General features: G+C 43.2%; 1 protein-coding gene across 1 annotated transcript; it reads right to left on the bottom strand.

Moving 5' to 3' along the window:
• Positions 1-27,024, bottom strand: LOC311100820 (anthrax toxin receptor 1-like). Its single transcript, XM_084141790.1, has 18 exons — positions 26,719-27,024; positions 19,493-19,564; positions 15,567-15,638; positions 15,266-15,347; positions 15,076-15,106; positions 14,888-14,961; positions 14,718-14,786; positions 13,456-13,536; positions 13,157-13,217; positions 12,419-12,517; positions 11,893-11,962; positions 10,517-10,595; positions 9,860-9,955; positions 9,497-9,535; positions 7,849-7,947; positions 7,480-7,647; positions 7,209-7,289; positions 1-2,589 (listed from the first exon to the last, which is right to left on the bottom strand). Exons 1-18 carry the CDS (start codon positions 26,877-26,879, stop codon positions 2,320-2,322), a joined length of 1,704 nt encoding a protein of 567 aa, XP_083997916.1. The 5' UTR covers positions 26,880-27,024; the 3' UTR covers positions 1-2,319.

Raw genomic sequence — 27,024 nt, 5'->3', positions numbered from 1 at the left:
AAAGCTTGGATGTCAACCTTTATTAATACTGTAAAAAGAAAACATGTAAAAAAAGATAATCTTAATACATCTTTCCATATTTGTTTCAGTACTACCATTATTACATGAAAAACAATGGTTAACATGTAAAACAATGGTTAACATTTAGCGCAGGGGTGTCAAAAATATGGCCAGCGCGCCATTTTATACTTTAAAATCACTAAAACAAAATTGAAATAGTGTTGAAATTATAATGGAGCAGCGTGCTAATAATCACTGAAATGAAAGCTATACAGACAGGGAGCATAGAAAATTCTAAAAACTATGGATAGAGGACAATTTTTTGCCAATTTTAACTGCAAGGATATATAAAACATTTTCAGTGCGGCCCTCCGGACCTCGTTGAAGACCGAATGCGGTCCCAGGGGCAAAATGAGTTTGACACCCCTGGTTTAGCGTCTCAGAGCTTTTTCTCAGGAGAACACAGCTCCACAATGGTCCTGATGATCATTCTGAAGCATAGAGATAAAAACGCACAAGGGACTACATAACAATGAGTTCCATATAACGTTGTTGCTCACTCCTCTTACCATGCCATTGCTTGAGTGGGGTGATGTTCAAATAAAGAGCCATCAATCCAGTCATACAAATGGAGGATGTTCATCATTGTCAAAAAGCAGAAGTTGTACATTATTACACTTGGGTGCCATCGAGCTTTATTTGTGTCGTACCGATAAAAACAAACTAAATGCATGCACCTCTCTTAATCATCATCATCCTGAACAGCTTTCAGCAGTGCTACAAAAAATCAACGGAATATAGTAACTCAATGGTATTATAGGACATAATCGAATGAAGTACATTATACAAAGAGAGTAGGAAAATCTAAGTAGAAAAATTCTGAAAGGTACTGAGTGTGATAAGCATATAATAGTATTCCTCAACCTCTGTCTGTACCAAGGACTGGCATGCTATGGTCTTCCTCCTTTGAGGGCTTGATTCAATCAGTGTTGGTTCATGGACAAATCACTGAAATTTCATGTGCCTTTTGATACAGGACAGTTGCACTTAGGAAGGCAATATTCCATGACCTAGTGCCGGACTATAGACCAATGGGGTTGAGAAACACTGCCATATGAAGTTGCGTGAATAGTTGTTTGTTTACGTGCACAGTGTCCGTCTTTGTCAGCAGACACCTTTGTCGTATTCAAGTACGCTCCTCTAGGTCTTTGGGGTTAATAAATTAGAGATGCGGTGAACTGCCCTGCAGTTGCAATGTGATTGTGATTCAATAAAAAAAGAAAAGGTAAACAATACAATGTATAAAAGTAAAGTACAGTTTTGGGACTGTAAAAACTTGATGAGAGCCAATGACCTGACTTTAGCTGTTTTGTTTGAGAGGTTCATGGTTCAAAAGTGATTAAAAATTAAAAGAAATGTATGCTATATCTGAACTGCATTCAATGTGCACAAATACCGATATCAACTTAGATAAACCTGGGTTAACCACCAACAAAGTGTTTAAAAATGCAAAATGTTTACGCTAACACATCTCTTACGCTCTGCCTACGTATGATTATCAACTAACTCAATCAGGGGATGTAAAAAAAAATATCAAGGTGTTTGTGTGCCTCATTTTTGGCACAGCATGAGCTCCTATCCTGAGAGAGTATACTGTATAAGCAGAAATCTTACGTGTTCAGTCCATATGTGTCCACTTATGCTTATCCACTTATGGCTTCCGGCAACACTACCAAATGGGAGTAATTAAAATGGGTTCCTCAAACGGAATATGGACTAACCCACATAGACTAAATCTGGCTTTCTCAGTCTGTGTAAATTTATTTGGACATGAGAAACAAATATTAAACTTAATCAAACCAGTGCCATGTTTTGTTTACCCCCTATAAAATGACCCCTTTCAAATCTTCCAATTTCCAAAAGAGAGATGTAAAAAGATACATGTCAAAATGTACAAAAGAGAGATGCAAAAAGCTCCAAATTCTACATCATCTAGCTTGGTTTGATAGCAAAATCCAATCCTTGTGGTTGAAAGTAAATCGACTCAGAGATGACTAAAGTTACACAAATTCACACAGTCTTACTCTACTGTCACCTTGCCACTAATCATCATAGGATACTCAGTAGTTGATAAAATAATTTCATCCATTGCAGTATGTTTCTTTCTATGACTACATATTTTGCTGTCCAGCAACAAACCATAATGTCTCCTGCTAATTTCACCCCAACTCCAATAAATACTATGTTTATTTTTGGTTGAGGGAGCATCTTTGGCAATGTGGACTATTGCTTTATTGGAGTGGGGTCCCTAATTTGCTCTCATGGTCTGTTGTTGGGGCAGGGTGGGGGGCGTGTGGGAGGGGGGCAGGGGGGCCCTGGGGGGGTGCGGGAGGGGGGTGGCCCCGGGGGTAACTGGCTGACAGGCGGCGCTCGTGGGGGCGGGCTGGTCTGTGGTGGCGGCGCTGTAGTGGGGCTGATCAGGGGACGGTAGTCCGAAGCAGGAGGAGGGGGGCTATGGGCCCGGGGAGGTGCCTTGGCGGCTGCTGCTGCTGCCTCGTCCTTCACCCGGGTGAAGTTGATGCATCGACCCTGGGGGAAAGAGACAGTAACATCAGATTACATGGTGATCAATGTCCTAAAAGTCAGGAGGTATACAGGACCCCATTAAGCTACAGTAAAGACTCAGGTTACATTTTACCTCCCTCCTGACATGATCCAGCCCCCCTCCCACGTACAGTACACGTGTCTTACTCCCGTCTAGGCTAACGCCTCTGACCCAAGCTGACCCCATGGTCATGGGACGGTCACTACCCTTTCTGTCTGTTCCAACCAGGGCCAGCTGGGTGGACGGTTACCCATCAGCCCCTGCTGTGACTCCCCTAACCCCTCTTCCCAGTCGAATGTTCTGTTCCTATGTACTGTTACAAATGAAAACTGGCTGCTTTCCAAAAACTCCATGTTGTTTATAGCACCATATGGAGAATGAGAGAGAGAAAAGTAGAGAAAGGGGGGGGAGAGAGAAAGACAGGGGATTGGTAGGGGGGAGATCTGAGTTCTTGAGGCAAATAAGTTATATTCTCATCCACCACAGCTACTTCGCCCCATAGTTTGAACCCTACCATCCACCACAGCTACTTCCCCCCATAGATTGAACCCCACCATCCACCACAGCTACTTCTCCCCATAGTTTGAACCCCATCATCCACCACAGCTACTTCTCCCCATAGTTTGAACCCCACCATCCACCACAGCTACTTCTCCCCATAGTTTGAACCCCATCATCCACCACAGCTACTTCTCCCCATAGTTTGAACCCCACCATCCACCACAGCTACTTCTCCCCATAGTTTGAACCCCCACCATCCACCACAGCTACTTCTCCCCATAGTTTGAACCCCCACCATCCACCACAGCTACTTCCCCCCATAGTTTGAACACCACCATCCACCACAGCTACTTCCCCCCATAGTTTGAACCACCACCATCCACCACAGCTACTTCTCCCCATAGTTTGAACCCCACCATCCACCACAGCTACTTCTCCCCATAGTTTGAACCCCCACCATCCACCACAGCTACTTCTCCCCATAGTTTGAACCCCACCATCCACCACAGCTACTTCTCCCCATTTTTTGAACCCCACCATCCACCACAGCTACTTCCCCCCATAGTTTGAACCCCACCATCCACCACATCTACTTCCCCCCATAGCGTGAACCCCCACCATCCACCACAGCTACTTCCCCCCATAGTTTGAACCCCTCCATCCACCACAGCTGCTTCTCCCCATAGTGTGAACCCCCACCATCCACCACAGCTACTTCTCCCCATAGTTTGAACCCCACCATCTACCACAGCTACTTCTCCCCATAGTTTGAACCCCACAATCCACCACATCTACTTCCCCCCATAGTTTGAACCCCACCATCCACCACAGCTACTTCCCCACATAGTTTGACCCCCACCATCCACAACACAGCTACTCCCCCCCCCCCCATAGTTTGAACTCCACCATCCACCACAGCTACTTCTCTCCATAGTTTGAACCCCACCATCCACCACAGCTACTTCTCCCCATAGTTTGAACCCCACCATCCACCACAGCTACTTCTCCCCATAGTTTGAACCCCATCATCCACCACAGCTACTTCTCCCCATAGTTTGAACCCCACCATCCACCACAGCTACTTCCCCCCATAGTTTGAACCCCACCATCCACCACAGCTACTTCCCCCCATAGTTTGAACCCCATCATCCACCACAGCTACTTCTCCCCATAGTTTGAACCCCCACCATCCACCACAGGTACTTCCCCCCATAGTTTGAACCCCCACCATCCACCACATCTACTTTCCCCCATAGTTTGAACCCCACCATCCACCACAGCTACTTCCCCACATAGTTTGACCCCCACCATCCACACCACAGCTACTCCCCCTCCCCCCCCCCCCCCCAATGGTTTGAACTCCACCATCCACCACAGCTACTTCTCCCCATAGTTTGAATCCCATCATCCACCACAGCTACTTCCCCCCATAGTTTGAACCCCCACCATCCACCATAGGTACTTCCCCCCATAGTTTGAACCCCCACCATCCACCACAGGTACTTCCCCCCATAGTTTGAACCCCCACCATCCACCACAGCTACTTCTCCCCATAGTTTGAACCCCCACCATCCACCACAGGTATTTCCCCCCATAGTTTGAACCCCACCATCCACCACAGTGGCCTCCTACTGTGAACTCGTGGTTTATGGCCTAACTCAGATTTATACCCTTACTGGAAAGACAACCCAGTAACCCTTTTTCCTTCCCCCACGCAGATAGGCAGACATGGACTTACAAGGGTATACTGTAGGACTGTAGAGGCATTTAACACTTGCAAACACACACACACTGAGTGGCCGCATTGGCAAAAAATCCAAAACAACCGAGGACACATTCCATTCGTCCTGACTTGTAAATTATGCGTCAAGGAGAAAAAAACTCGAAATCCTCTGGTAACCAAACTCTGTCTCCTCAAATCCACTCTAAGTCTCTGACATTCCTTCAAGTCAATAACAGGATGAGAACAAGAGAGGGATGTTGAACATAAAATCTAATATCCTTTCATTCTCTGTATACATTCTCTGCAGACCCTTTGAGAGGTTAATTTCAGCTACCTTTCCGCGAGTACTTAACATTGATCCAGTGTGGTTTGAGACATTGAACCAAAAACGTACAACACAAAATCAAAACAAAGACTGTCCTTCGAACCTCCCTCTTCCAATGTCTACCATTAAACCCAGATGTCATAAAACAGACTAGCCTGGGCTGCTTCAGTAGGGTTTTCATGTGGCCCCGCTGGTTGAGACGACTCTCGCGGTTGTCTCCGCTGCCTATTACCTCATGCCCTTCGCAGTGCAAATCTCCGTCAGGGGAGACATTAAATCAAAGCCTATAATTTAACCTCAGGAGTCGATCTGCTCGAGCACATGATGTTTTACGTAGGAGCTCGCTGAGAAGTTGGAGAGTAGTTGGAGACAAATAGCTGAGGTCCTATGTAGCGGTGAGCCAGTGCGTTAGGACTAGGGCTATACACAGAGAGAGAGAGGGAGATGACTAAACCAGACTAAGCATGATAATCATACTCTGTATGGTTGTGCCCACAGTACACACACGTGCGCGCAATACTGCACTATACCACTCTCAACCTAAACTAAGCAAACAGGGAGAGGGTCTGTGTGTCCAAAACCAGCACAGAGAATCCCATAGTGGAGTGGGAGAGGAAGATGGAGAAAGAGGAGGGGTGTGGAGGGAGGGAGAAGACTGACAGAAGGGTTAAAGAGAATGTGAAAGAAAAGTGCAACAGATGGTGCCTTTCTGTTTTTCAGTGTCATGGAGTTACATAGCTACATGAGTTGTATTCAGAGAGGATGCATTGACTATGGGACATAGCAGCTCCATTGTGGACTGATGAAATCAAAGGAACTAGGGATTGTACTGTAAAGGCTTTCAGCCAAGGCTTCTCTAAATAGTGCCATTCAGGATACAGGCATTGTCATAGCAATTTGCATGGTGATAAAATGCAACACAGCAACAGACTGAAATATGTCTGTCAGGAATCCAGATCTGACCTTGGCCAAATTGGTCCAATGAAACACACAAGGCCTGTGAATGTGCTGTGAACGCCAATATTTGGCCTGTGTGTGTATGTGTCTGTGTGTGAGAAAGAGAGAGAGGGAGTGAGTGATAAGAGCTGTGTTATCAGCTAGCGTGGCCCAGGGGACAGACATGCTGAAAAGTCAGTAAGACAGTTTAATGGTTCTCCTCAGATAACACTTCACACAGGAAAGGAAAGAGCTCGCCTGCCTTGTATTCGTTTCCATTCCCCCTGAGAAAAAAAAAGATTACACCAGTACCAGTAGGCCTTCCTGGGAATTTTTCTTCTCCTTCGTAAGAGACTGCAAATTACTTGAGTAGGCGACGCCATTACACGGAGAGACGGAAACACTTCCTCTGGAATAAGCAATGTGTCATGTAACCTTTTGCATGTGGCGATCGTTACTTTGAACAAAGTATCGACATCTATTTGGCCGGGAGAAATCCTTGAAATTTGAAGGTTGCCAATCATTATCATTAGCATCATTGTTCCTCTTTGCGGTCGAAAGCTGATTTTCTGTGTCGTTGTTGAGAGCTTATCTGGCAGTACTTCACTTCTTCTCAGTTCATATTTTTGGCAGAGAGAACACTCTAAATGTGGAATTCCAGTTAAAAAGGGTTATTGAATGGAGAGGTGCCACCTGGAGAGGTGCCACCTCAGCAGGTTAGCTGCAGCTCTAGAAGGAAAGAAAGGAGAGGAGGGCTATGGGATAAAGAGTCTCTCAGATAGCCCAGCCCTCCAAGTGCATATCTAGAGCATAAACTACCTTCAACCAACTCCAAGCCAAACTCCAATCTCCGTTTTGATACAAAGGGTCAGCATGGCAGTTAAAACATGTGCCCGATCAGAAAGTAGTTAAAGTTGAGGTTTTTAAAACATAAAGTGGATCTGTCTGGAGCGCGTCCACAGCTCTTCTTTATTTCCTTTTATGGCAGCGGCTGATTTGAAGCAGGTTTTGGGCTCTGCCTTATCATGAATCTTGGCACAGGTGAGGTGTCGGCCACTGAAGGGGCATTTTTTTAGGGAAGGGTGCTCCCATGGTGTTTTTAAGGCTTTAGTACTCACATGATCTCCTGGCTGAGGCCGCATGAGAGAGACCTGGTCGTAACCACGGCGAAACAGGGCCCAAATGGCGTCCAGTTTACCCTGCAGACAAAGAGAGGGAGACATGGCTATAGTGAATACTGTCAAAAATGCTAGCTGTGTAAAGTGTTCATGGCCAAAATGTTATTTCATACTACACATAGTACCCTATTATAAATGTATTGGTAGAGAGGAAGAGAGTGTATAAACTAGTCTGAGAAAGAAAGGAAAGCGAAGAAGATAATGTTTTTACCTGTATGGGTGTGTACCACTTCCTGTCTGTGGCTGGCTTCCTGTTGTGGGCCTTCTTGGGTTTGGGCTCGTACGGCTCAAACTCCTGATCTGGCATTTTCACCACAGCGTTCTTGGGCTTCTCCAGCTTAGCCCCCTCCTCAGTTGAACCCTTCCCTCCCCAGCGCACCTGTAGGAGTGGAACAAAGATGGGTTATGACCTACTGTACCTGTGGAAGTGGGCCTACAATACATACTACACACAGGCGTTGATGTAGAGTCTAGAATAAAGTTCAAACTTTCATGTGTTTGGGAGAAAATATGGAGGATAAAGATTGACATTTCTGTTGGGTGTAACTCTAATGTCAACAGCTGATTAGATCCACCTCACCTCCATTCTTTTGATTCCTCCGACTCCTCTTCCTCCATAGTAGGATGCATCCACGGTGGGCCACTTCTTCTTGGGCATGCCATCTTCATCATCTGATTCCTGGCAGAGAGAAAAGATGGGAGCAAATAATTAACTTCCAAGCAAGTGATAGATAGGCCTAGGGCTCTATTTTCAGGTAGCGTTAAGGTGAAGCTACTGTCAAAATCACAATCTTAGGCAATTTCGACTTGTAAATGCCAGCCAGGTTGGTAATTTACCTGTCTTATATTAGCTCGCTTGCGCTGAGGTAGGAGGGGTGAAAATATTTTAGGCGTGTCCTTAAAAACCTGCGCTAATATCCCAAATTCAAGCAGAGCTAGTGGTGATATTTAAGACTCACCAAAAGCTGGTCTTAGCGGTAACACAATTGGTTATGGCATCGATTTTGCCAACAGAGGCTCACAGTAGCCTAATCAGTAGCCTATAACCAATGTTTTATTAAAATATCAGGAGCAGCAAAACTGTCAACAGACATTCCCTTTTTTCTTTATATTGGACATTATTTTTGTCCTTCTGTGAAATGTTTGGCCTCATTAGGCCTATGTGCGATGCCCATAGAATGAAAGGTGTGAGTGACTGTAGGAAGAATGTTTAGGAACATCAAGCTATAACAACAGACTGCTTATTGTTTTTCCTTCATCATTTTGTAAAAAAATTGCATCTTCCACTTTCATCTGTTGGACCTAACTGTCACATTGTCCCATGTGGCTCAGTTGGTAGAGCATGGCACTTGCAACATCAGGGTTGTGGGTTCAATTTCCACGGGGGACCAGTACGAAAACATATATGAAGATGTATGCGCTCACTACTGTAAGTTGCTCTGGATAAGAGCGTCTGCTAAATGACTAAAATGTAAAATGTAATGATATCATGCTCCTGACCCGATCCTATTTAGAAATATAAATAAAAACCGATTGATTGTTTTTAGTTTAATTTGATTAAAAACCAAACTTATTAGAAAGATTCACCGTCCATGAGTTTGTGTTGAGAATATACATGGCTGGAATGCAATGGAATTCCGTCTGCTATTTCTGGAAAAGTTCAAATATGATCTGTAAGATGGTTCCATATTGTTTATAAAACATTACAATTGGGAGTATAATGGTGAGTGGACGTTCCCCATTCCCCAGTTCTCTTTATATTGGATCTTTGTCCAGCTCCTGTAAAAAGTTTGGATGTGCGTAAAACCCTCGATAATCTAAGTTGTCTTGTCTGCTTTATACACCCACAGGGAGCAATTATGGTGCCTGTAACTGTAATTTAGTTTTTTTGTGCGACTCAAGCTGTTTCCCCTATCCAGCTGTTCCATTCTCCGTGTAGCCTGCTGCTAGAATGGACGGCATCGCTCGAGTCACAACAAAACTGAATATGACATTGCGGATAAAGTTCGGAATGACAAAATGTCATGTGTTCAACGTCTAAAGCCCTGCATCACTATATTGAGAGCTTTTCTGTTTCTAAAAGGATGTATTTGGGTGTTTTTGGAGCATTTGTTCATGTACTGCACAACGAGATTAGGAAGTTACTCGCTGGTTGGGCTAAGTTTCTCAAAAACAAAATTGAGATTTGGATGTAAAAAAGCAAAATGCGTCTTCAAGGGCTGACTTACTGGCTCTGGAGGGGGTGGTGGAGGAGGCTCTTTGATCACCTAGACAGGAAGTTCAGGGTGGAAAGTCACATTAATATTAATTGATGACAGTGACTAGTGGTCACATCAGGTGTTCATTATCATTTCCTGGTATTTATCATCAGAATGAACTGCAAAACTGCAGTCATATCTATTATATTCTGGTAACACCCTTACACAAACAATTAGAACATATTTTCATTACATTGAACCAGGTTACTTTTAAAAGGTTATTACGTAAGTCATTAAAATGGCAGTTACTCTGCTAAAGGGTCTACTCTATACAGTATAATATAACATGTGGCCCATAATTGCCATCATATTGAACCAATTTTTTATGGTTACCACAGTGCAGCAGAGGGGCCAGAACCACCACATGAACAGCATTGCCATCAACAGGAAAAGAACCAGGAGGGTGATGAGAAGGATGGTACCATCAAACTGCCAGGGGAGAAAAAAGTCATTGTTAAGACAGGGTTAGGACCTCCAATTACACAGACCAGGAAGACTGAAGAGAGATGAGAAAAGTTGAGGAGGGGGTCTCAAGATCTAAATAGGGGACAATATGGTTCATATTAGAGCCTATAGATTGTGGATGAGAAGTGGTGGTGTTTTTTTCTTTCTTTATTTTGTGGGTGAGCGGAGTGCTGGTTAAAATCACACTGACGTGGGGGCTTTGGGGGGCTTTTGGGTGAATCATTGCTGAAGCCCCCCCCCGTGGTTTGGCTCCAGATAGAGCAGAGAAGGAAACGTACTCAAGCAAAACAGGAGCCCTCTGACAAAATGTAGAGAAGAGAAAAGGCAGGCCCCGGAACAAGATTAAGAGGAGGAGGAACAATTAGGCAGAAATGAAAAACAGAAAAAGATTCAGATAGAACAGCATTAAAAAAAAAGAGGATTCAATGCAAAAATCTGGAAATGGAATAATTGTTTCCCAACAAAAGACAATTTCTGGTGAGTTTTTGAGTAGTAGTTGTAATGTGATTGGAAGTCCATACTTACACACTCTGTGGTGGTGATGTGCACAGAGCTAGTGATGAACGACAGGCCTTCATTCATGCTCACTTGTAGATAAACAACCCTGAAACACAAAAACCCACAGGGTTTCAATACAGAATACACCAAATGGAAGCAAATTATGCTAGTTAAGACTTGCTTGGACAAGACAGTTGAATGTCAAAATGGCACTGTTGTCCAGTGCCAAGGCGCCACACAAAAAGAGCTTTGCGCCCAACAAACAAACAAGCTATTATTGCTCAGACATGTTATTACATGTCTGAGACTAAGTAGGGCATCGGCACTGGCATCAAAGTTGGTTAACCCCTTTATCAGCCAAGACAAGTTTTACCTTGCCCGATCAAAAACAATTGATGCCCATATCACATCTCTTCTTCCTATCTCCAAAAACTACCACAAGTATCTTTCTCATCTGGGTGCAAAACAATTCTACACACGTGACCTCAGGTAGCCTGGAAAATATCAAACCTTGATAAAAAAACAAAAAACATTTTGAATTCCCCACATTTTTTCTAGGGGTGCAAAGCACATAGACTGATCAAGAGGGTATGCGAAGTAGGCCATTTTGACTGATAAGCCTCTTCAGATTTGACTGTCTGGAGTCGGGTATGTGGTTTAAGTTAATGTGCACGCATACCTCAGCGCCAGCAAACAGCTTCTTATCCCTTAAAGAAGTAACGATCAGAGGAAAAATATGGACAGTTGGACTTGGGCCATGTTCACATTTTGTAGAGATGTGAGTATGTGTGTGCTTGTGTGTGAGGGGAGGGTGATACATTTGACCATGGGGTGCTAACTGCCAGATGACTACAGATGAAGAGAAGATGACAGAAGAGGAGAACAAATTTGGCAGAGAGGGAAGGGAGTTAGAGAGACAGAGGAGTCACTGTGGCAGGGTGAGGGTAAAGGAGAGGACAGGAGAGAGGTAAGCAGGGAAGGGAGAGATTAGGGGAATGAGGAGAGAAAAAAAGGGGCTCTAAAGTGGTTTGTTGATTTAGAAACGAAGCCAGCTGATGATGGGTGTGTCTGTTGTTAGGATTAAGGGGCAACTGTAACACTCCTCATTATGAATACACAGGGCTCTAACCAATGAGGCTCTAAATGAGTGAACTCATCATCATATAGAGAGAATAGAGGAGGAGTGGAATGTGGCCCTGACAGGGATCGTAAAGACACCCTAATGCATGGCAGGCTTCTTCTGGTTCTCTCTCGGTCTCTCCCTCTGTGCGTGTGTTTATGTGCGAGGGCTGGAGAGTGATCGGCTAGACATGTGGTTAAGAGGCAACACACTCTCATCCTACAGTGCTGAAAAACAGTGATAGCTCTGACCATTTAAAAACTGATTTAAGAATGGTACTCACTGCCCAACTTCATCTATAACCGGAGCTGTACACAGCAGGAATGTGTCTTCGATAGCCACAGGCTTCTCATCTAGGGAGAGAGCCCAACACTCTTGTCAGCAGTTTCCTTAAATAACTTTAGTTTCTTCAATCACCTATAGTACTTCATGCATGTTACAGCTGAAAATACACATTATACACATTAGTATAAAAACACCTGGTAAGCCTACAGTGTATTAAGCATAATTATAAACTGGGTGGTTCGAGCCCTGAATACTGATTGGCTGACAGTCGTGGTATATCAGACCATATACCATGGGTATGACAAAACATTTTATTTTTACTGCTCTAATTACGTTGGTAACCAGTTTGTAATAGCAATAAGGCACCTTGGGGGTTTGTGGTATATGGCCAATATACCATGGCTAAGGGCTGTATCCAGGCACTCTGCGTTGCGTCGTGCTTACGAAAAGCCCTTAGCCATGGTATATTGGCCATATACCACACCCCCTTTGGCCTTATTGCTTAAATGTAACCAGGTACTCACTAATTGTGAGGGTGTCATTGACTTTAAAGCTGCACAACACCTGCTCTATATTCCTGGCATGAAGGAAACCATTCCCTCTCACCACCACCTGGAAACTCTCTGGAAATAAAAGACAACAGCTTTAGTTTTGAAAAATAGTACAGAGATACATACATACATCATAGGCTATCAGACCTTGCACAATTATGTTGGATTGCATACAATATTAGCTAGATAGGCTTGATAACATTGGTTAAATAAAATACAGAAAAAATGCTTAGGAAACGTCATTTATCAAATTGACTTCCATTTGGCAGACCAGCATAAATTTCATTTAGAGACACTCTAAATGAGGCTTCTCTCTGGCTGTGACAATGATACTCCCTTGATTTCTTCATTTGTTTATTTAGCTATATTTACATATGGACTGAACACTACAATTCAGCTTTTAGCTGCCAATGTTGTACACTATGACTGACAATAAACTAAACCTTACATATAATAATTTACTAGACAACAAATTGAGAAAAAAACGGACTGAAACAGGGAGGGACTACCTGAATATGTCCAATAAGAAACGCTTGTTTAAGTGTTCCATTGCATAATGTTTGCTACGTTTTACTATGGTGTGCCCTAATGAATACGAGCCAGCTGAGCCCCAGTCAGAGGGAAGGCACCGGCACCAGCTTGGCACTTAGGCAATGACAGGGAACTAGCATTGACTGGCATTGATCTGCTTTGTTCCTATAGGGACCCCACCTCCTGCACAAACACTGGAGGGCTCTGCAGCTAAGATCTCAATACAGGACTTCTTGATGATCTGGAGAAGGAGAATAAGGAGATGAATTGAGTTGACTAGGTTAATATTAGCTCAAATTAACTCATAGCTTGTGAGGATTCTGTGTCGAAATAGACAGGTAAATCAAATTTGAGACATTCAGTAACTGTAGACTACAACAGCTTTGTCTATTTTGTCTTTTCATCTTTATTTTATCTTTCTTTGAAGGTATGTTTTATGAAACAGGACTGTCTCTCCTTCCTGTCCAGGGTTTATTTACCGAGTCAATCACTCCTCGCAGGGCTACGAATCCGCCCATCACAGGAAACACATGCTCGATGGTGTCTGCTATGGTGGCCAGCTATAGGGGGAAGGAGAGAGCAGGTTTATTTACACAGTCTCAGTGCTTCCTCTTGGCTCACATCTCAGGAACCAGAGACATACACATATTATGTACATCATGACCCATTCCCTTCAGTGAAGAGTTCAGTGAACACTTGATTTGAAATAGTGAAATAAGATCTCCAACCACAGAATTATATTGTATCTCTATACTCTTAGAAAAAAGGTGCTATCTAGAATCTAAAAGGATTCTTCGGCTGTCCCCATAGGAGAACCCTTTGAAGAACCCTTTTTGATTCCAGGTAGAACCTTTTTGGTTCCATGTAAAACCCTTTCCACAGAGAGCTCTACATGGAACTCAAAAGGGTTCAACCTAGAACCAAAAAGGGTTCTACTTGGAACCAAAAACGGTTATCCTATGGCGTCAGCTGAAGAAACCTTTTGGAACCCTTTTTTCTAAGAGTGTATGGCTCCATCTTTCTCTACATGCATGACCAGGTTAGGGGGGAAATAACAGTACAATGATAGGCACACTAAGCACAATCAGGTACAATCCTAATGTACAAACAACATTGGACAGATAACTAAACTACTGTACCTTGACAGGTGAAGTACAGTATATTAAGCCCAGGCATTTAGTGAAAGTCAATCCAGGTGGTAAAATGATGCATAGGGCCAATCAGGTTTCAAATCCAGTTTAACACTGCATGACTCTGAAACATTCTTCTTAGCTAATATGTTAATCGTTTGCATGCTAGTCAAATCGCCCAATTTCTCTATCATTAATGCGCAGCCTGGCATATAGTGGTCCTCTGTAGCTCAGCTGGTAGAGCACGGCGCTTGTAACGCCAGGGTAGTGGGTTCGATCCCCGGGACCACCCATACACAAAAATGTATGCACGCATGACTGTAAGTCGCTTTGGATAAAAGCGTCTGCTAAATGGCATATTATATTATATAAGTAGCACTATCAACCTCACAAGCAAGCTCAGGTTCAAGATGTGTAGGTTGATACAGTTATGGGATACATAGTCTACAAACGGGTTACTAAAAATAAATAGCACATATTGTAACCATTGTAGTGAAAGAATATCGAGTGAGTAGTGTAATTATGTAATTAAATTTTTAAAACAGGTTCCTAAATGTGTTTTCACAGGGGAGCAGGACATGCATCGGTTTTACTGCAAACTAAATCCTTACCTGTGTCTCGTTGAAGTCCTTTACTCCAACACAGTACACCATAGCTCCTAGAGACCGGCTTCTCTCTGCCTGTTGTAAAAAAAACAAGAATCAGCACCAGAGAACATGTTTTTACAATGTCTTTCCTTTACATCAACAGGAAGGTGAATGCTATAATCCTATTTGCCGACCTCCTGTTGTGCAGTGATGAGTTGGTGTTCATTCAGCTCCCCATCCGTCAAGGCAATGATAACACTTGCTGTTCCTGTAACGGAGAGGTCAATCAATGGTATGACTCAACATTGCCAAGTACAGAAAAAATTGAGTTATTTTTTTTATTTAGGTCTAGATGTAGTGACAAATGTCATTGTATGCTTACCAAAGTTTTCATGGTGTATCTGCTCATTTGCCTGAAAACAGAAGACAATATTATTATTATTGTTCTTCTTATGTTAAAACAAAAATATGTTAAACAGGTAAATAACGTGATAAAGTAAGAACCACGTCAGAAGCAGGCTCTGGATAAGAGCGTCTGCTAAATGACTAAAATGTAAATGTAAAATATGTACCCTTTCCAAGCCCAGGTGCATGAAGGTGTCTCCACCTGGTATCTCTCTCCTCAACACATTCAATCCTTTTCTTATCTCCACCCTGACAAACAACACCAATCACAAATCACATCATTGAAAATGTCATTGTCTGGTCTTGAAATGTAATTACTGAGTAAAATAGATACAAGTTTAGAGGGCTTCAGAACTTTCTTCTACTTCAAAGTCCTCATACAAGACAATGGATGCATCCCAAATGGCACCGTATTCCCTATAAAGGGAATAGGGTACCATTTGGGACACAACCAATATTTTAGTTTACCTGTTTTCTGTCAGTTGCATGAGAGTGGTTCCTCTGGATGAGAACACAATAAAGGACATTCTCAACATGGGGCTGTAAAACAACACACAAACAAAAGGGTTAGATATACTGTACATTTTTGGAACCATTTTCATTTTGTCAAGCCTCAAAGAGGCCATACTATGTTTGAACTCAACCAATAAACAAACAACAAACAATAGGAACCACACTCCAAACCATTTATTTCACTGAGTTATTGTGATATGCTAGGATGTGTTTTGACGTCAAAATGTCCCTAGCATGAGAAAAACCTTACGCCAAAACATGTCCATCAGAGGAGGCTGTTGGGAGGAGCTATACGAGGACGGGAACATTATAATGGCTGTAATAAAATAAATGGAATGGTATCAAACACATCAAACATATGGAAACCACGTTTGACTCCTTTCCATTGATTTCATTCCAGCCATTACAATGAGCCCGTCTACCTATAGCTCCCCTCCTACCAGCCTCCTCTGATGTCCATGCATCTAAGCATAAGTCTGTGAATTCTCTCATGTGGTGAGTTCTGTCCTATTGTTTGTGTATGTGCCAGGATTCAGGACCCCGTTCTTCAGACAAATACATACATTGAAGTGAGCATGTTGCCTGCAATACTACAGCATGTTCAAACTCAATTTCATGGTTTCAGGTGTTGTTTTTGAGACTATGTTGATGATGGAAAACAATGCCACCCAAACTGAGGTAGAAAACTAGCTACTGACATAAGGGGAGTCAGCCTGAAGTGGCTTTTAGATGTCTGGTCACGTCCAAATTTGTCTCCCAGCTTGAACCTCTCGACCTGCCATTATGTTCATGACACATGCCATTACAGCGGTGGGTTGGTAAGAAGCATATGCGACAAAATATTTTGCTGTGCGATCTGGAGTTTTATTTTGGGAGCACCAGTGCAACTAGAATAAAATCCAATAAAAAATGTAATGCATAACAATATTTATCCGCAACCCTCTTTACACTACTCAAACAAGACAGGCTGCCTCCTGCGGCTGCTTGCTTCCAGTTCCCAGGCCACACACACCAAGCACCACCCCCTGTCACTCAAGCAGCAGCACACAGTTCCTCCATGCTGTTTGTTCTCTCAGCATGCTGTGAAATTCATGCACTCAATATATTCTTCCAAAACAAAAATGATGCTGTTTTCTACGTTACTTCAAAATAGGAATCCACGTCTTCTCTATTATACTATAAGTTTGTGTATCTTGCTCTCTGTAAAACACGAGTTAGTTAGTCTAAGTCTAAGGCATGTGACTAAAATAATGCTAACAGCTAATGCTAATCTCTAACTAGCTAACTGGCTAGCTAAATGCACTAGCTCTAATACTGGTTGCTACCAGTGGTGGTGTAGATCAGGGGTTCCCAAACTTTATCACTCAGACCAACCTTCCAGCATTGGGGAACATCTATGGGCAAATGCACTGTTCATGACACAAACTGTTCACACCCATCTTGTCGCCAGAGAGAAATTGCTGCAGGTTTAAAGCTTATCTCCTGCAATTCTATACATTTTGCCATGGGATGGATATTTTATTTGTTGCCATTTTAAAGCTAATTTCCTGTAATTCTACACATTTTGCCATGTCTTATGTGTGTTCATGTGATATTTGAGTGACAAACATTACAACAAAGTCAACGGGAGTTCGACGGGACAGCTGCTCTCTGCCAGGGATTCCTCCTCCAACTGGAGCTCTACTTCTCCAGCATCAGCCTGGGCCCATCGGAGCGGGAGAAGGTGTCCGCCCTCGTCTCCTGCCACTCGGGGAAAGCCCTGGAGTGGGCCAACGCGGTCTGGAACAAAGGAGGAGCCGCGTTGGACAACTACGGAGAGTTCGCTCGCCTCTTTCGGGCTGTCTTCGATCACCCGCCCGAAGGTCGAGAGGCGGGCAAGCGGCTGGTCCACCTGAGGCAGGGGACGAGGACTGCGCAGGACTTCGCCTTGGAGTTTCGGACTCTAGCATCTGGGTCCGGGTGGAACGAGCGGGCCCTTATCGACCACTTCCGGTGCCATCTGCAGGAGGACGTCCGAAGGGAGCTAGCCTGCCGGGACACCATGTTGTCCTTCACGCAACTGGTGGACATGGCCATCCGTTTGGACAACCTGCTGGCGGCCAGAGGACGTCCTGGAGGGGGTCTGCCGATTCCAACCCCGGCCGACTCGGATCACGAGCTGATGGAGATGGGTGGAGTCGCGATCCGACGACAGCGCCAGTGTCACTCTTGTGGCACGAAGGGACATTACACCGCACGATGTCGTCAGCGTTCTTTTGGGTCTGGAGGCGGCAGGCAGGGCACTCTCGCATCACCCCAGGTATCGAACACTCACACTTGTTCAGAGCCCTCTGCTGCGCACTGTACCCTACCCATCTACTTTCCTGATCACATTGTAGTTCCCAAGTGTAAGGCGCTAGTCGATTCAGGCGCAGCTGGGAACTTTATGGACAGGGCATTCTCACACAGTCTAGGCATTTCATTGGTTCCCCTATCCATTCCACTCCCCATCAGAGCACTTGATAATCGACCACTAGGGTCCGGGTTTGTTAGGGAAGTTACCGCACCAATCACCATGGTTATCCACGAGACTCATTGCGAGCAAGTCACGTTTTTTATCATTGAGTCTCCTGCTTTCCCTGTGGTACTAGGTATCCCTTGGTTAGCACTCCACAACCCCACATTCTCATGGCCACAGACAGTTCTCACGGGGTGGTCGCGAGAGTGTCAGGGTAGGTGTCTCTGTGTTTCCGTTGGTGCAACCACGGTGGAAAGTCCAGACAGTACCTCTACCGTGCACATTCCCCCCGAATACCTCGATTTGGCGTACGCGTTATCCAAAACGCAGGCAGCCAAATTACCACCACATCGGGCGGGGGATTGTGCGATAAACCTCCGGGTAGACGCTGTTCCTCCCAGGAGTCATGTGTATCCCCTGTCACAGGCTGAAATGGAGGCTATGGAAACATACGTCACCGAGTCCCTGTGCAAGGGGTTTATACGTCCCTCCACTTCACCCGCCTCCTCAAGTTTATTTTTTGTGAAGAAGAAAGACGGCGTTCTGCGCCCATGCATTGATTATCGATCCCTGAACAAGGAGACAATACGATTTAGTTATCCTCTCCCCCTAATTCCTTCAGTGATTGAGTCAATGTATAGGGTCCGCTTCTTCACCAAATTAGATCTCCGGAGTGCGTACAACCTGGTGCGTGTCCGAGAGGGGGATGAGTGGATGACAGCATTTAGCACAACCACAGGGCATTATGAATACCTGGTGATGCCCTACGGTTTGATGAATGCTCCATCCATCTTCCAGTCCTTTGTGAACGAGGTGTTTCGGGACATGCTTGGTCGCGGTGTAGTGGTCTACATCTCCTGCTGGAGCTCAGTATTTTGCATTGCCGGGGTATTTTCTCAGTGTGCATGTTTGTTCCAGTGCGCCCGTTTTGCGCACTGGACTGGTTACGCTGGATTACGGAATAAACTGTATACTGTGATTTACCCTCCTGCGCCTGACTCCTTCAAATCACGCATCACACCTGTCATAACTCTTACCTGGCTTTTTCATTTGTTGTCATGCCAAACAACACCAACCACAGAATTAGAATAATCATTCTATTTCTATGATTCCAATAGTTCACTCAAGTGTTTTGTTTGATCTATATTGCAAGTCAAATCGCAATATTTGGTTGAAAAATCAATTCGATTTCTTGCCCATATCATGCAGCCCTATTAACAACCTGGTAACTTTACCAGTATATGCAAACATTTGGTGTCACATAAAGAAAGTAAAAGTGATATTTTCTTCAGGAGATGTACATGTACGTAGGATTCATATAGGCCCAATATACATCTCTCAATCAATGTAAAAAATAAATGATATTGAAAATACTTTCTCTTACCTGATAAACTTTTCAGCTAGATGCTCCACAAAGGAGTATATTTCTATCCAGTGGTTTTTGACACTGCCAGATCTTAGAAAGAGAGAACACAGAGGAATACTTATCATTTTAATTACTGTTGTTTAAAATCACACTTGACACATTTCCTATATGTTTATCCAACACCTCCTAGTAAAGAAATTGTGTGCAACATATAAAGTAAACACACAATCCTAACAGAGATACTATTATTAAGCTGACTGGCCTAACAATGTCATGGAAAATCTCCATTGACACAAACTAACTCCATGCATTAGGGAAAAGGAGGAAAGTAGGTTAGGACACATCTGAGGACCAGTAATTAATTTAGCAAACTGCCCAGCTCAACTCCCATGGGGCTGAGGAAACAGCTCTGAGCCTCCCTGAGGGACCACAGCGAAGAGCTTCATTTCCTCTCAGACCCACGTGTGAATGGAAGGAAGGGACCTGGCTGGGGGTTGTGGCGGTGACTCGTTTGCTGAAGGATATAACACATGGAAATGAGCTAATTTATTGAACTGAACCAAACCACAGTCCAGTTAGCGGATGGATGAAGCAGTAGCCTGAAATAGGACAATGCTGCTGACGAAGCCGCACATGGATGTCACATGTAATAGTTATAATCTGGAGACAGACATAACATTAACTTGTTTCCCAGTTTAGTCTCCTTACTGGTTTCCTGGTGTATATTTTTGTTGTCGTTGTGTAGGATAAACAGACATGATATACTTAGCAGATAGAGAGTTGAGTATATTCTTTATAAGCTCTGTTGTTCTTGTTTTTTCCTCCAACAAACTTCCTGGTTGTTCAGCACATCAAGGCATTGCATTCATCTGAAGCAATGCACCCTGTGGGGCCAAGACTTTTCAAACTAAACAAACCTTACCCAAATAATACTTGTGGGGGAGGTCAGCTAACGTCTCATTCAACAAATGTGCTGAATAAACAGTGTTCATCTGACGCGGCTTGAATACACACAGTTGGACTGCCCTGACCTGAGGGAAGAGCCAGTGTGTCAGAGATGCAGTTTGTTTCATTACAAGGGGAAAATACTGCAACTCAAAATGGCTTCTTTCATGTACTCGACAGTCATATAGGGATAGCGTTTCAGTGTTTTTCTAAGACGGGTTAAGCTAAGAACTCCCGCCTTGGACATTTTTTGCATCACGATGGATATTATTTGTGTTGGACAAGACTGTTTTCTGAGGTACCAGGCAGTTGTGGGATTGGGGCCTAGCTTGCAGTTTCCTCACCTGTATAAACAGCATTAGGAAAGGAAGTGGGCTATTTTCTTGTAAGATCCTTGATGAAAATGTTTGTGGTACTTCTTCTTTGATCTAACTGAGTCAAACCATTACAGCTCAAAGTTTTGTCGATGTAAAATGTTTTGGAAGTTGTTAACACAAGCTTCAACAGCTTTGTTGACTAAAATGATTGAGCCCTTGATGACAGGAGTTGGAGATTATGTCATAAAATGACTGACTATATGTTTCCTTTCCCTAGTGTGTTATACAATTGATAGATCCTCTGACTATACTTATATATGAGAGAGAGAGCGAGAGAGAGAGAGAGAAAGCGAAAGCGAGAGAGAGAGAGAGATCGGGGTAACATTAGGAAGACTGGGATAATTAAAACAACGTGTTGGCTTTTTATCTGCTGGGGGAAGCAGAAAATATCCACCGAAGATCTTCAGTCCAGTTCCTTGTCTGTCAGCCCAAACAGATGACAGAGGCCAAAATAGTTCAGCAACATCAAACTCGAGGGACTGGTGAGGTCAGTGCTCTAACCAACTCCTTGAAAACTGTCCTGGGAGTAACAGACAAAAGACTAAACAAGATGACTTATGCCAGGCCGACACTACACGTCTTTCCTGTAGTTTTTTGTCTTGCCAACGTAGTGGTGCGCCCACTAAACGATGTGGCACAGACCGGGGGGTCACACACTACAAGATTCTTCACTTGGTCGTGATGATTCTCGAATCCAACGCTGTCTCGCTAAAACAAGGATGTGATGTGATTAGATAGCTAGAACGAGCTGTGGCTCAAAGCAGCTTCATAAACGTTTTCAGTCAAATATTCACGCTTGCCATACAGAGTTCAAATATCTAGCCAATACATTTTGAATTGAATAACATTGTGCGTAAAGAGCTTGTCAGAGCTGTAACGATTTGACACTTTGGCAAGTACAAACGCGTACTAGTAGTGGTCATCGCTCCTGCTCGAGAGTACACATTCTGGGTGATGCGATACAACGTCATCATCTCACTGGCTCCTTCTCTGGAGAGCTCTCATTGGCTATTTCTGATCACCATTCTCAAATCTTGTTGTTGCATTTCTCACACTACAAGAGCTACAACAGCTCCTAAGTGGTGCAGCGGTCTAAGTGGTGCAGCGGTCTAAGTGGTGCAGCGGTCTAAGGCACTGCATCTCAGTGCTAGGGGTGTCACTACAGACCCTGGTTTGATTCCAGGCTGTATCACAATCCGGCCGTGATTGGGGGTCCCGTAGGGCGGCGCACAATTGGCCCAGCGTCATCCGGGTTTGGCCGTAGTAGGCCGTCATTGTAAATAAGAACTTGTTCTTAACTGACTTGTTTCTAATAAAAAAAGAACATTGCAGATTTTGTGCCCATCAAACATGTTTGAAAATATCTGGACATCTGGGACTGCTCAAAAACGGGATCGGTATCCCTCAGATTGCGTCTCTGACCCGCTCACATTAAACGAGCGACGGTGACGGCCGCGTGCAACGACATGGGGATTTTGTCTCCGATCTCAAAAACTTGTCTGGGGCTGCTAAATTGGGGCCAAAACCATGTAGTGTACACCCGGCTTGACAGGCTATGGTCTCAAGGCCATAAGCAACAACTATGTCTCTAGTTTTCTAGAGCATTTGATTTGATGGCTGTAGCTGTACTGTTTCCAAACACCTCAGGGCACTCGGGGAGGCAACATGCACCATCTAGCAACGCTAAGCAGACCATGCCAGGACTGTGCAGGACTGTGCTAGATGTCAGAGAGAGAAAGCATTCATTCTTTTAAACACATAAAAGCCTGGACGACCCGGAGTAAATATATTTTATTTTAAAATCAAGCCTTTCTTTCTGCTGACTATGTGAAAATGCACTGCTAGAACCAGCAAAATGAAGTGAGTCAGAGAGAGAGAGAGAGAGTGAGTGAGACAAACAGACAGAGAGAGAGGGTTCAGTCAGTCTGGGCCATGGGTCTAGCCGATTACATGTGGGAAAAAGCTCCGTCAGACCAGGCGCTCAGTAAAGGCGATGGGCTCTGCTCTCACGCGTGTTGAGAGGAAAATCCAACACCATGAAGCTAGTGTCACATTCCACCCCAGTCTGCAACCAATAATCTTACTCCAATTTAACTGACTATGCATAGGGATTTGTACAGAGAAACCACTAACCTACTTTTAGCTTGAGGCCTACTTGCTGTGTCTAGGCCCCATCTGCAATCTATCTTTTCTCTCTCTTACTCCCTCTTTTTCTTGGATATTTTGTCTCTCTCTCTCCTCTCTTTCTTCTTTTTACATTTTTCTCTGGGTGCAACATTTTCTTCTCTAAATAAATGACTGCCATTCAACCCCTTTAAAATGTCTGTCTGGCTCGGGTCCCTCAACACGCTGGGAATACTAGACGGTATGATAACATTTAACAAGGCATTTACTCCTGCAAAACACATGTGCCAAAGGCTACTTCTGGCGCTTTATGGAGGCCAAAGCAGCACCATGGTCCTGAAGAGATAAAAAAGCACATTCCACAATGAGAAGGTTTTGACATACTGTATTTAAATTATTTATAGACTTCAGCTGTAGTCTGGTTGGCTTGGACTTTTAAATTATCATGACTTAACACCCAAATTCAATGTTGGCCTGTGAGAAGAACAAGAATGATGAAGACTTGAAAAGGAGGAACAAATGGCTGCAATATGCAGCTACCATTGGGAAAACACAAGTGCCAAACATAACTGTTTCCATTTTTCCCCATCGTTTGATCAGTGTTGGGTCGTTCCATATGAATTCAATCACTTTCTGACCGCACCCTTTTTGATTTGAACGGAACCTTCCATACATGTTTGCCCATGGTAGAAGTGGTCCGAAAGTGACATTTTGGACCTGAATGGCAAAATATTTAGGAGCTGGAGGTGCTCAAAGTTTACCCATTTTACATACCCCACCCTACCATTAGACCTCCATGTCTTCATCACTGAAAAAGATAAACGGTTGAGTTTGATATCATTTGAAAGCTTACAAACAGAGTTGTCAAACAATTTTATAATTTATTGAGATGTTTTGTTATATATGAACAATTATGCAATATTTTAACCAACAGCAATTATGTAAAAATTTGTAAATTCAGATTTGTCTCATTTTCGCATATGTTGTACCTTAGACCCTAATTTACATAATATGAGGTGTTTGTGTTGTGCCTGCCATTGGTTGAGACACAGCATACTCTTGAATACAGGGTGAGTGTCATTTCAATCATAGAAACAGAAGTAATAGAATGGACCTATCCCTTCAGGTCACTGCAATTTAGCTGGTAATTTCAATTTTAACTTCCAATTACAACCAAAAAGATGGCCGCCGGTCCACCCACCGTCGAATGTCAACTTGAATGGGAATGTCTAATCTAGTATCTGTATTTCTATGATTTCAATAGGTTTCCTATGGAAGATTGACAGTATAATTTAAAACAACAGATATTCCCACTCAAATCCACATTAAGACTAGCTGTCGCCATTGGCATCGGCTAATGGGGATCCTAATAAAATACCCTGCAAAAAAAAACATTATCTGATGTGTGAACATTCAACCATCTTTGTGGTAGCCTACCATTTGAAAGTTGAAATTTCAATTTAGTACATTTATCAACCAAAACATGACTGACACCCACCCTGTATTCAAGAGCATGCCAAGTCTCAACCAATGGTGGGCACAACACAAAGAACTCTGATGATGCAAAATAGGGTCTAAGCTAAAACATACTGTATATGAACATGAACAAATCTGAGTTTACATGTTTTTAGATAATTGGCTTTATAGGTTAAGAAAAGTAAAATTTGTATTTAAAAAACTTTTTTTTCAATAAATTATAAAATACTTTGACAACCCTGTTTGTAAGCTTTCAAATGATATCATACTCAACTGTTTATCTTTTTCAGTGATGAAGACATGGATATCTAATGGTAGGGTGGGGTATGCAAAATGGGTCAAACTTTGAGCACCTCTATCTCCTGAATGTTTTGACAGAAACAGAAAAGTCACTTTCTGACCCCTTCCACCACGGGTAAACATGTATGGAGGGTTTTGTTCAAATCATTCAGAAAGTGATCGAAATAATATGGAACGACCCTGATATCAATGCCAAGGAGGTCAAGACATACAGTACAGCTGTGGAAATCCTCTAAAGCATCAGAGCTTCTAGCGTCATCATCCTGTTCCCTATAAACAGTGAATGTCCCATGGGCCAGTGTTTTTGCGTCCTACAAGTGGTAAATGCAGGTGTGGCAGTGACAACTAGTCTAAGTGAGGACAAGGAAGTGATTTTAGCAGACCAAAAGTAAAACTAGGGTGTTTCCCCATACCATCTGATGAGAATTAGCTACAGTGGTAGGGAGTGTGTTTTGAGGATTTTTATTATGCAGAACATTTGGCGTCAGTACCGGTCTGTGGTGATAGAAACTTGCCTAAAACAATCCCTTTGTGTTGTGTTCCTTATAAAACAGCAGGATAGGGCCTACCAGTTTGATTCAGCACAAACTCATACCTCAGTAGGCCTATAGTACACCACAACATAGGGATAGCTTTGAGTTGGTTCTCTTTGATCCACCATCCATTTGGACCCTGACAGTAATGATTCATGATATCCACATAGTCCATTTTCCTTTATTCAGTGCACTTGGCTGAGGGAGATTTTTCCATAAACTAGTCGTGAAGCCTACAGGACTAATATTCTAAGAAACTTGAGACCAAGTTGTAGTAGCCTAGTTGTAGCCCTATGCAGCATGACAAGAGTCAGGAGTTTTTCTCTGACCTGGCCTGGAGAAAAAAAAACCTGGTCCTGTAGGATATACAGTAAATAACGCCCAGAGTTTTTCCAGCTCAGGTCTGCTCAGGAAAAACTCCAGACCCTAAACATGACCCAGTAGCCAAGCTACTGTACAAAGGGCTGTGTCCTGTTAACCTCCACACATCCTGTTAACTTAATCTTAACCAGAATATGGTCTGTGCATCTAATAAACAGCTCAGGCCTGAGGGATGAGGGGATGTCACTAATGAGCATTCGGTTGTTTGAAGTCAGGAATCTCACCAACATCCACATCCAGGGCCACACAAGTTTGTAGACATAGACATATATCAAGGTTTAATCATACATCTTCTATGAGTTGTGTTTGTATATGAAATTCTATATAAAATATGCTCAAATCTGATCTGATCTATTACATAAAGCGGCTAGGCTTAGGCTATAGCAGGACAGAAAGGTCTGTATAGTCTACTTTTTTCTCCTGGGACAGTGAGAGAGGCCTGCTGCTGGTCTAGAGTAAGATGTTGGAACCACAAAGATTTCTCCTATGTGGGTGGAAAGGAGGAAATGCATGGTCACTATGAAAACTATACTCCTGAATGTTAGTTGTAGTCATGTACAGGCAGTACAGACTGTGTCTTATACCCCATTCTATAATGTGAAAAAGGAAGTAGTGGACCTTGTAAAGATACCTGAGGGCATGCACAGACATGCTTCCCCCATTAGGACAGAGGAAGAAAAAAAGATACAGAGAAGTAGATGATCATTGCTTATTCACCTGACTCTACCCAGAGTCAGCCTCCTCCTGCATCACCACACACACACTACTGTCTGTTCAGTAATGACTTAATGAGGTGAAAAATGAATTCATCAAGTTAATTTGTGAGCAGCCTATTTAGATTCTGGGAGAAGTCTTTACAAAAACAGCTGTAACAGCTGGAATAGTGGATTTGCATTACAAATTCTTTGTAAGTGCATTAGCAGTCTGCAACGTTGTAAAAACACTAAAACGTTTTTATTTAAACTTTTTATTTAGCTTGAACAGTGTAGGTTATGCTATTAACATATGTGTGTAACCAGGGAGGCTTGGCATCTCAATATAACGGTACCCTGGGTTTATTTAGTCTATGCAGTATAATAATAAATATGGCATTTAGATAGTAACTTACTTGTCAAGCACAAAATACAAGTCGAAAGCCCCTTGACATGTACTTTCCTCCTCTTCTTTATCTACTTCTTGCTCTTGTTCAGCATTTACGGCTGCTAAAGTGAACATAAAAAATCCAAGGAAAAGTATGGCAAGAGACATTTTCACCAAATACCTCGCCATTGTTCCCCCCGAAAAGTTAAATTCCTCCAAAAGCTCAATCGGAAAAAGTCAATGCCGTCTCACATCCCCAAACGTTTTTTAATTACTTCTCTAGGCAGAGATACTGATAACAAAACAAAACACGGTCAAAGCTGTCGGAGATTGT

The sequence above is a fragment of the Coregonus lavaretus genome (assembly GCF_964263955.1).
Source record: "Coregonus lavaretus genome assembly, chromosome: 25".
Classification (NCBI taxonomy): domain Eukaryota; kingdom Metazoa; phylum Chordata; class Actinopteri; order Salmoniformes; family Salmonidae; genus Coregonus; species Coregonus lavaretus.
The sequence above is the reverse complement of the archived record's forward strand: the minus strand, read 5'-3'. Positions and strand labels throughout refer to the sequence as shown.

What these genes read in the sequence shown, in the direction of transcription:
- LOC311100820 (XM_084141790.1), bottom strand. Translation starts at nt 26,879, where the DNA reads ATGGCGAGGTATTTGGTGAAAATGTCTCTTGCCATACTTTTCCTTGGA. An exon ending in TCATCACTGCACAACAGGAG is followed by an intron (nt 14,787 to 14,887) that starts GTCGGCAAATAG and finishes TTTTTACAACAG; the next exon opens with GCAGAGAGAAGCCGGTCTCT. An exon ending in CAATGACACCCTCACAATTA is followed by an intron (nt 11,963 to 12,418) that starts GTGAGTACCTGG and finishes CTCTCTCCCTAG; the next exon opens with ATGAGAAGCCTGTGGCTATC.